We start from the raw sequence: 11928 nt of genomic DNA on the forward strand, positions 1-11928 counted from the left end.
AGAGAGGTGTCACACCTGAGACAGAGGGCTAGAGTGACCGATCGAGATGCTTCATTTGTGGGAGGGTTGCTTCTTACTCGGCTGATGGAAGCTTATGCTTTATAACTTCTAAAGACTATGAAGTGATACAAACTCTTGCAGAAAGGCTTACAGATGTCCACACGTAGTTTGCACAAGGCTCTTTCAAGCTAGATAGGAATAGGGATGAGCCCACCTTAGCACTGGGAAACAAGGAGCACGGTGGTTGCACATGAGGCATTGATATGATGGGTTGGAAATATGGATTCACAGTCATCATCAACAGTTTCAAGAGTCTAAAGAGATCCCAAGTAGAGCAAGATGCAGAATGAGAGGCAAAATGAGCTAGGATGATAAACATGCTTGAACTTGTGCTACAATGTGAGCGGGAACAGATAGGCAAAAAAAAAAAAAAAGCCAAGTAGTACAGGAAGCCATCAAGCGTGAACGAGACACCATTGGGAGCAAACAGGAACATCCGACAACGTCTCCTAATGTTGTGCGCCTTAGTCCTGGTGGTCGTCGGAGTAGCTGAGCGTTCATGGGAGTTACGGGTGCTGACTCGATCACTTATCCTATGAACCACGTCACAATATAGACACCGTGTGAACTACACATTGATGCTAAGAACATTACCATCAAGGTGGTTTCCGCCGTGGCTTATCCCCATGGTGCCCATGAACTTTTGCATGGACATCCGATACCGGAGTACTATGTTGTGGTCAAAGTAGACGAGGTAGTTGATTATTACCATCATGTTTAGGTGGACTACCCGTAGAGGAGGAGGTGAATACTATAGGAGAGAACAAGCACACATTCATCGTATGAGAGAAGGCCTGCATAGAGTTTCCTCCAGCAACAACTCCTGAGAATCTCTACTCTCCACTACACCCTAGGTCGTTGTCACCTTGTAGATCTCCCTCTCCTCAGTCATCTCCTAGAAGAAGTCCACCTCCTCATCCATCGTGTCAAAGAAGTCTAATGCTCAAGAAGGCAACACCACCAAGAAGCCAGCCGTCATGTCGGAAAACACGATTAGGTTCCGCAACATCCAAGAATACAGCGTCATCTAAGAAGTCGGTGCTATCTAAGAAGTTGGCGCAACCCAAAGATGTCTATTTACTTAATCCTCAAGAAACCAAAAATATTGTGGACACTAGTGTAATGACTTATTTCCATCCTTCATCACCACCACCGAAGCCTGTTCTTGCTGAAGATAGTACGAAATTCTTCATGAATATAGCCAAAGTTAAACAGATGGGAGCGGCTTCAAGTAAGCTATCAATTGACTATGAATGCATCAGTAAGAAGCAGGCCATGAGCAAATTAGATCCAATCCTTAAGGATGCTCCAAGCATTGGGGACTTCCTAGCTACTTCTAGATTAACAGTAGAGGAACTAGCACAGCTTGTTGCGGTAGCGAAAATCCCAAAGTTGCATGTTACATGGCCGTTTGAGTTGGGCAAACCTTTGGTCAAACCAGATATAGAAAGAAACCTTATAACTCAAATGCATCGATTACATCTGTGGTACTTGGAGCAGTTCGGGCAAGGTTTTAAGGTGTTCCTTATAAGATATAGAGATGAATATTTTCTCAACGGGGATGACTACTTCTAGGTGAAATTCGAGTACTTGTATGAAATGTACAAGGAATATGCCATCGACATGGCTATAGTCAAAGTGTGGACTCTGTAAGTGTCTTATGCATACAATTCATATTACATGATTTTGTACCTTCAAATCAGCTGACTAACTTCTCTCTTTCGTAGAATGGAGATCCGCAGGCTTTTCAACGAGAAACTTGTAAGGGAGAGTCCAGACTTCACCGAGAACTACTTATTGAAGTGTCTGCTTCACCACCAACACAAGAAATTTGTCCTCTTATCCTACAGCTTTGAGTACGTGTTTGCGTGCCAGGGCATTCTCCATTTATGGTTAACTCGATTCTATTACTAATTTTCTATGTTGATATATTCCTGCAGTTTTCCTTGGATGCTTCTTGTCATCCACCCAGACTTAAGTAAGATCATTATCTTGGACTCACAAAAGAGAGATAAAAGGACTTATCAAGATCTCATCGACATGCTAAACAAGTAAACTATCATGTAATCTTCTTTCGATTATATCTAAATTTAATTGGTATTCATATTCATGTACAGGGCGTACACAAGATACTACAATAAGAGTGTTATCTACCGTCCACACTGCAAGTAGTATGATGTAAAAACCGACTTTTTGATACGCAAAAAATATTCATGTCTTGCATTTCCTATTAATAAAAAAGTTCCATTCATTCCACTAACGAATCCTTCTCTCTTGAAATGTATGATGTAGCCACCCGACAACAATCTATGTGGGTTCTATGTTATTACTTTCATGTACGCATTCAGTGGAAACAGAGATGTTGTCATATTTAATGATGTTGAGATATGAAACTACATATCGATGTCTTCTTTTTAATTTCTATATGTGTTCAAGGACTAATTATTTCGATTCTTCAAATGCATCGCTTCAAACAACGCACAAGTACGATACTCCTTGAAAAAATACATGCCATTTAAGAACATATCACCGGGCTCTTCATCGAACATGTTATCAATCTAAACGGTGAGTTTCGTGAACCGATTATGTCATCGACATGTAAGAGACCTTTAGACGACACCATATCTTCTAGTACAGAGTATGCGATAAGAAGAAAGTCTACCAAGAGGCTTGACAACGTATATATAGTTAAACCAGATTAAGTAGCTTTATTTGCATATTGATAAATGACATTAATTACTATATATTAATGAAGGACATGAATTACTATATATTTATGAATATATATTTATTATAAATTTACATTAAATTTGTCTCATGGACCGACAATGATAACCCTGATATCACTGTCGGCTGCTCGGCCATTTATAGCCAAAGCTGTCACTAAAAAGATACAAAAAGTTGCCTGGAGGAAGGGCGCAAGGTCGATAACTTCTCTCTTAGCAGTGCTTTGAACTCCACAGCAGATCTTCCAAGCACAGCTAGACAGGACACTATTAGGTCAGCTTTAATGGCCGGTTAAAAAGTTGTCACCATTTGTTTTGGTATTTTGATAAAATATTATATCTTTTTAGTGACACATGGAACTATATGTATTAATGATATATAGGTCATGACGATAACCCCTTTACTATCGGTTTCTCAGGCTGACAGTGATAGTCCCTGATTATCATTGTCCGTTTCCCACTATCGGCTTCAAAAACAGTAATAAAGGGGGTTTCTGTAGTAGTGCAACTTATGAATTTTCTATTACCTGGATGTTTTACAAATGCGATTTTGTTTATTATTTAGATGTTTTGCAAATGCAAATTGTGGGCTATGTGAGAACTCACTACTACAAAAAGTATTTCTAGAGGCAGGTGATAACCTATTTTCACAGGTATTTAGTGTATCCACATGTGATCAAAGGTCTGTGGAAATGGACAATTTTTATAGGAGCAAAAGAGACCGTCTATATAAACCTATTACCATAGGTAGTTCGCTTAAAGAACCACCTGTGAAAATAGGTTTCCACAAGTGGTTTGTTTAACCGGATCTCATATGGAAACCGATTTTCACAGGCGGTTCCTTAAGCGCACCATATGTGATAATCGGTCCTTGAATTGATATTTTTTGACCCAAAAAAGTGATTTTTTTAACCGACCAGGTACCCCTACAGCCACGATGTCGCAAGCCACAAGTCACGTGTTTTTTCATGCGAAATACGCACACGTGCAGTTCTTAGCACTCGAACTCGAAACCCTCCTTACCATACCACCACAGAACTACTACTAATGATAATAGCATATGCATTCCTTTTGATATCTTTTATTTGAAACTTCAAACATTATTTGGGCATCTAAATGGCTGCAAAAAAAGAGTTTTTAACTACAAAGTTGTGGATCTCGTCGAGGGCTATAATTTTCATATAAAATTTATCCTCTTCCAAGTTCGTATGAAAAAGTTATGAATTTTTAAGATATATTGTGATCCAATACTATCTTAACTGCCTGTAGAAATGAAGGGCAATATTCAGAGACAGTTCATATAAGAAATCGCCTCTAAAAATAGATGATAACATATCTTAGAAAACTCATATTTTTCTTCATACAAATTCGGATGGGGACAAACTTTATGAAAATTCTAGCTCTCGATGAGATCTACAACTTTGTAGTTAATTTTGTTTTTCATTTGAAGTCATTTAGATGTCAGAATAATAGTTTGAAATTTTAGATATAAGACATCGATCAAAAGGAGTATATATATTATTGTTATCACTAGTACTTCTGTAAGCTAAGTCTTGTTGTTGATGGTGAGAGTCTTTTATCTTCTTGTTGTTGATGTTGGAGATATTGGAGTTGGCAGTATTCTCTTTTTTTCTTTGTTCTTGAGTTTACTTGCATTAATAGGACTTACGGTAACAATAATATGTGAAATTTATCTGTGAAACTTCAACTGATTATTTGGACACCTAAATGACTTTAAATAAAAAAGTTTTCAAATACAAAGTTGTAGATCTCGTCGAGGGTTATAATTTTCATATAAAGTTGGTCCCTATCGAAATTGGCATAACAAGTTATGATAAATTTTAAGATAACCTATCATCTATTTTCAGTGGCGGTTCCTTATGTGAACCTCCTCTGAAAATATCTCTCCATTTCTATAGACGGTTCGCATAAGAAACTACCTCTAAAAATGATCAATAACAGGTGGTTCTTTATATTAACCACCTATGTTGATTATTCTATTTTCGGAGGCGGTTCACATAAGGAACCGTCTGTGAAAATTACCTTTACATAGGTGGCTTCTTATGTCATTCGTCTCTGAAAATCACTCAAGTCGTTTGTCATATGACCCGTCTATAGAAAGACACACTAGATATTTAAAAAATAATTTTTATAGTAGTGACTTGTTATTTTCCTTTTTGCTACCTATAAGTAATCTGCGTGCTGTTGTTATGTGCTGTTATTTTCGTTTTTGCTACCTGTCAGTAAATGTGCTTGGCCTGAAGACCAGAGAGCTCCAACTCAATTCCTAGAAAATCTATTGGACTGCAGCAAAAAATGCTAGCTACTACTTTCACATTTCTCATAATATAAAACAGAAGTGATATATCTTCTCCTTGGTTCTTCTCACAATATAAAATGATGCTTGTTCCATGTTTTTGTATGTTCTTTAGCTCATTTAGTTTAGTGAGAAGGTAGAGTACACCACTATTGAACATGAAGTGGCAAATTATGTATAAGATGCCAAGCTATCCGATGAACAAGCAAAAAAATGATTGTTGCTGCTACTATAATGCTTCACAACTTCATACATGAGCATGGGAGTGAGGAGTTGTACTTTGCCAACTGTGATTGAGATCCAAACTATGTTCCTACAATTCCGGAAAGATATAAGAGATATGTTATTTCTCAAGAAGCATCCATGGGCTAACTTCACTTTATGAGATGGCCACCACTATTGCTCTTGCTTGAGACTAGTATGTTTGTAATGTGATACGAGTTTATTGGTAGCCACTCAATTGTAATATTTTGGTACTGACTTGTTTATTTGGAACCTATAAAGTGTTTCATGCTCATTATTTGTTACAATAATATCTAAAATAGTAATATTTCTTGCGAAAATAGAATCAAACACTCACAAATTAACACAATAGTGCACAAGTAAAAAACACTAAGGGTATGATGAATAATTCACCCTAAACCTCCTCATTCATAAATTTGGAACCAACCTGCTAGCCAAAAACTCACACTATTGCTCATGCTCCACTGTGGTTTTGTGGAGCAGATATGGAGTTGGAGCTTTACCAAACAATCCCGATTTAGAGTAAAGAGATGATGATAGTGTTTGAATATATTAAAAGTTGTTATAGAACATGTTCGAATATATGTCTATCAAGGAACAAATATAGTAATAGAACATAGCGGAGTGATGGTAAGGTGAAGTAAAAAATGATGATAAAGCTAGAATGATACAACGGTACATGCCCAACTAGATTCATGATACTAACCATGCAATTGCGCGGACTGTCCCACTAGTTTTATAAAAACAAGACAAGTTGGGAAAATAGTTTTCAAATGAAGAAATAAATGATGTTGGAAAAAAAATAATCGCATTCACAAAATTTGGGTCATATGGGATTGAAATATTTATGTTAGAATATATAGGCTTCACCTATTTTATTTTAAGAATAATTTTTAATAAATCTCATAGGTCCATTCAGAAAAGGGAGGTAGTGGGTTTAGTCTCACATTGCTAGTAGTGGTGGAGGGATACAACCTAAAGGGAGTTGTATCCTCCATCTCCTTAGTAAATATAGATGAGGGGACTAGAAGAGCTTACTCGCACGCTCACTCACCTCGCCAGGTTGTCGCCACTATAAGAGGTACACGCGATTTAGGGGTTTGCCTCCTTATCTTTGTTGAGCCACTACAGATAGACTACTATGTCATGTTGCGCCGACGTGCACTAGTGATTGAGAGAGCATGCCTCCAGAACTTGTCGTCCATGGGATCTTGCACCAGAATAAGAAGAATAAGGTTTTTAGGAAGCGCTCCGTTTGACTACTCGCGATTTGCTTCCTCTTCATCGTCGCCTTCCGCGTCATCATCACGAGGGCTTCTATGTGTCTTGCTGTTGATGGATAAATTCACTATGATAAGTCTTTATTTAATCATGTTTGCCATGCTGAGCTGTAACTAGTAAAAAAATACTTTTGGTGCAAGTTCATAACTGGTATTATTACCAATTTTTGAACCAGAACTACGCAATCGATAATCATAGTTGCCGAGTATCACTACTAGTTTTTGAGAAATTCGCATGCGTGTAGTTACTGGGAGTCCAACCCGAGACTTCTCACCTTATGTGAAGTCTTCTTACCATCTTATCTGTCATTAATTGCTGAGAGTAATAGGATATTCTTTTCTTTTGATCTTTATTCTCTGAAATTTTTTATGATCATTTGGGATTTAAAATAAGTTCAAATAAAAGAATTATCAACTATAAAGTTGTAGGTCTCATCGAGAGCTATAATTTTTATAAACTAATTTTTCATATGATTCTATATAAATATTTATGTTTTTTAATATCTCACTAAATACATGCAAACTGACACTTAACTAACTTAAACATTGCATATATTATCCTTTCAATATTAACCAACTTAAACGTTACATATATTATCATTTCACCCTGTAATTACTTCCGTTAGAGATGATTAGTTACCTCAGTTATTTTTTTTATCATTCAGTATTTCATCCAACTTGGAACTGAACGGACCTACATGAAAGTCAAAAAGATCATTGCATTAATAATATGTTAATCATACTTTAGTGATTAAGCATTACATATATTATAATTTTACCATGTTATTACTAATTTATACTTTTTCATCTAGTTTAGTAATGTGGAGCACTACCATGACTAAACCAAGACGAAAGGAGATGAGCTCCATAAGTTACGATGCTAAAATAGTTGTGGATAAGATTTGGATATATAGATGACTCCAAATAAAAAAAATATAAATTATAAAATTGTAGATCTTATCGAGAGTAATAATTTTTACATAAAAAATATATTCATCCTATTCTGTATGAAGAAATTATGAATTTTTTAAAACAAACTATAAAATACTATTACTACCGATTTATGATATAAACTAACGCTAATATAAATTTTGATTGCCAGTTCTGAACTGATTTTGAAGGAGCCAGCAGTGATAGATGGCCACCCAACGGAGGACACAATTTTCCATACTATTAATTACCGGTGCCTAGCTTTAACATCCGAACCACCGGAGCAGCTGAAAAGGATGGATGCGGTCCGCACGATGCCCAGGCAGGCGCGGAGCAACAGCCAGCTTCCAAATCCTGCCGCCTGCGTCTGCGAGCCGTCGGTCGCCGCGGCGCCTCCCGACTCCCGAGGACCTTGCGGACTTGCAGTGCTACAGAGGGAATCCTCGTCTGCCACAAGCGGAGCCCTGTTCAGGAGGGCCGGGCGAGCGGCCACGAAAACGATGCACGTGCCAATTAATTACCTATTCTACTATTTGCAATCTAGCTACACAACTTGATAGGACTCTTGTGGTAGTATCTTTTCCTGCTATGAACGAGGATTTGAGCCTTTGAAACCGACAGTTTGATAAATCAATACTCCGTTTGTTCTTATTATGTGTAGACGTAGGATACGAGCCAAATTAGGAAACTGTCTCCATGGTGAAGAATATCTTCCACATCAATTTTCGTCTTCAGTAATTTCGTGGCAATATGTAGTTAAAAGAACAATTTTTCAAGATGTGTTCCGAGGCCATCCCTGATCCAAGGTGTATTACGGCTATTTCGATGTCCAGAACAATAAGCAAATGAGAATGGATAATGTTGGTCGTGGGAAGATCTAGATTGATGTATGCTTTTTGCCCATCTTTGAGTATGCTATCCCTTTTCTCTATTGATTCAGATGCCATCCTTAAGACAACCCACTAAATGTAGCAAAATTAAAATTAAACTTGGTTTAGGATGCATTACATATGACTGGTAGCTGCAAGTGAAGTGAGTGGGATCAACTGTAGTACCTTTATAATTACTATACCATGTGTTCCAGGCTAAAGCATTTCCTTAAGAAGGTCATAAAGGAACACAATTAATTCACAGGAAATTAAGTATGTACATTCCATCATCATCCCTTTGCTAGTTTCGTCACCAGAACAAACCAACCATTTGTATGTACATCTTCTCGTCGAAATTAAAATCACCCAAATACAACAAAAAGGAAAATCACGCACAAAAACATTCTTTTCCTCCCTGCATTAATTGGATTTTGACGTGGCCATGACACCTCTCACAATCAAAGCAACCGCCCATTTCTTCCCATCAACTACTTGGATCAGATCTCCGGCCAGGTCGTCACCACACATTTGATTTCCCCCTCAGAATCCCTAGCCAATTAATCACACGGATACCGTCGTCAAGTATACTCTCCTACAGTACACGTGTGCGCGGCACATTGTTCGTGCACGCACGCGAGGCTTCATCCAGATGCAGCTTGCTTCGTCCTCACGCAGCTGCCAGCCTGCCACACGGTTCAGCTAGCTCCGGCGCCCACGATTGGACCGTCGGTGGCAGTTCCGGCCGGAGGTCCCAAGAGTGCGGCTCCCGAGGCGGCGTTGTTAGTAATGAGTACCGCTCTGCCGCAGCAGCCGGTGGCTCTTCCGACAGGCGCCACACCTTGACCGACCCGTCAAGGCTGCCGCTGTACACGACGAACCGCCGCTCGCCGTCCGCGTCGTTCTCGTCCGCCACCGCGACGCACTTCACGGGCCCCGTGTGCCCGGCGAGCGAGGCGAGAAGGACGTGCTCCGTGCCGTCGCGCCGCCACGCGCATAGCGTCTGGTCGGCGGAGCCGCTCACGACGACGCTCCCGGACACTGCGAGGCACATCACGGCCATCTTGTGTCCCATGAGCACGCCCCCGAAAATCGCCTCTCCGTTTACCCACCGCCAGTAGGTGACCAGCCCGTCCGACGAGCCGACGTACACGACGCGCGCCTCAGGTGACACGGCGATTGCGGTCACCGCGCTCTCGCCCTTCCGGAGCACTCTTTCCACGACGTGCCTGGTCCTGTCGCCCTTCGGATCCGCCGCCTCGCGACGCCACACTTTAACAGTCCCGTCGGCAGAGCCGGTGAACACGAGGCCGTCGAACCCCGCCGCGACGACTGCGTTGACGGCGTCGTCGTGAGCGGGCACCGACTCGAGGCACCTCGAGTCCGAGACGCGCCACACCTTGAAGGTCCTGTCCCAGGACCCGGAGTAGAGCAGCCCGGCGGCCTCGTCGAGGCTGAGGCACGACACGGCGTCCGAGTGCCGGAGCCACACCGCGCGGCGCCGGTTCCTCCCGCGCCGCGTCTCGACGTAGGACGACGGGTTGACGGAGCTCATCAAGAAGTCCCCGAGCGCGGGGAGCGACCCGACCCTGTGGTGCACGGCGGGGTCGTCGGCGTCGGCACGCCACACCCGGACCTTCCCGTCCTGGTGGCCCGTGAAGATGCGGCCGTCGCCGGCCACGACGACGGCCTTGACGAGGCCGCTGCCCGTGCGGAACACCGCGAGCTCGCGTCGGTCCCGCCACACCCGCACGTTCTCGGAGTCTGTGCCGGTGTAAAGCACGTCCCCAGCGGCGGCCAGCGAGTAGACCTTCCCGTCCTCCTTCACCAGCGACGCGATGAGCCCGGTTGTCTGGGCAGCATCACTGCCGTCGGCGCCGAGGCCTGGGAAGTGCACCCACGGCGACTTGGGCGAGTTGTACCGCGACGGCGTGGACGCCGCGGATGCCGGGAAGGAGGAGGAGCTGTACCCGTCGTCGTCGGAGACAGAGGAGTTGGAGGAGAAGGACCCGGGCGACGACAGTGCAGCGGCCGCCGCCACCGGGTCGGCGCGGAGGAAGTGGATGAGCTTCTTGCGGTTGCCCATGTCCGCGCGGTGGAGCGTCGGAGCAAATCCGGAACGACGTGCGCGTCTAGTTATCCGAGGTCGAAAGGGAAAGGAGTAGGGTGCTAAGCATAGGCATATAGCTAGCAGCTAGCTTGCGAGGTTGGAGAAATGGCGCGCGACCGGTGCCCGTATATATACGCGCGCGTGTAGATACAGACAAGAGTCACTGTGAGTCTGTGGGGGAGCTCGAGTGCGAGGCGCCGTGGGAGCCACGACGCGGGGACAGGTGGAGGGCGGGGCGGGCTCTGATTTAATTTGTCGAATATTTTCCTGGAATCTATAATCATTATTATTCGATTATTTCCGGTCACAGAACAGTACAATAGCATTTTAGGTTACGTCTAGTTGCTATATTTTAACTAAGATCATTAGTATCTCTTTAAATATTTCGATTGAATTTTTTATTGTCTCGAAAAATAGTTTCATAGTTTTACAATATTTCTATATTTTGTATATATTTCATATGAGTAATTAGTGATCAAAATTTTATATCAATGTTCTGGTTGTCAATGTTTAAAATGATATTTTTTAAGCGGAGGCAACAGTATTTTCCCTCTCCTCCGTAGGAAAAGATCAAGTGATGATGTTTGATTACCGAACCGGGGGTACGTGGCTGGTGTTGATAGGACGCATGGACTATTGCAGCAGGGCACGCGGATTGCCGAGAATTTGATACATGGATGAGAGGCTGCAGCCCTCTACATTAAGGCGAATGTGCACCGACGGATCAAAAAGGGGAGCCCAGCTCTAAGGTGCTACAGCAATATGTGAACAGTAATGCGCTACAGTATGGCATACCACTGTTGTTACAGCATTTACTGTAGCAACATCGAGTAATTAATGCAGTACACTGTAGCTAGTGACTCATTACACTGTTCATACAGTGATTCTCTGCATTAATCGTCATTAAGGCAGAGGATCCGAGTATGGGTTCATGACAAAGTTTGAAGGTCCAGCAAAGCTATCCATATCTGATTTGCTCCGCACCGTGCTATCTTAATTCCTCTGTTGTTTTATACAGCTCCACCATAATTTGAAAGTATAGGCCTAATTTGGTATGGATTGCCGCATACATTCATTTATATATTGTAGTACTGTTTTAGCATAAACCAGCTACGTAAATTCGTGTTGATACAACAAGTGAATCGTTTAGTACAAATTAACGTGAAAAGTTTAAAAAAAAAATTTGAGTAAAAATTAATAAAAAAATTAGAAAAAGTTTGAGTATTAACGAGAAAAGTTTGCTAAAAAAATTTCAGGATTGGTTTTCGAAAATGAGAAGTGGGGCCGTCAGTGGGGAGCTCGATACGCGCGTTGCACAAACGTGTGAATCAGTCTTTTCGCACGGAAAAAATAAAATTCCGACCGTTGGATTGGTCCTGCATGGCGCGGACGCACG

At 41.9% G+C, this 11928-nt stretch overlaps 1 protein-coding gene across 1 annotated transcript; it reads right to left on the reverse strand.

Annotated features, from left to right (window-relative positions):
- Positions 1–8683: 8683 nt before the first annotated feature.
- Positions 8684–10617, reverse strand: LOC133915844 (protein JINGUBANG-like). The gene has a single exon (XM_062359197.1). The coding sequence runs from the start codon at positions 10506–10508 to the stop codon at positions 9093–9095; it is 1416 nt and encodes a 471-aa protein (XP_062215181.1). The 5' UTR covers positions 10509–10617; the 3' UTR covers positions 8684–9092.
- Between the last annotated feature and the right edge of the window lie 1311 nt (positions 10618–11928).

The sequence above is a fragment of the Phragmites australis genome, chromosome 4, assembly GCF_958298935.1.
Source record: "Phragmites australis chromosome 4, lpPhrAust1.1, whole genome shotgun sequence".
Lineage (NCBI taxonomy): Eukaryota > Viridiplantae > Streptophyta > Magnoliopsida > Poales > Poaceae > Phragmites > Phragmites australis.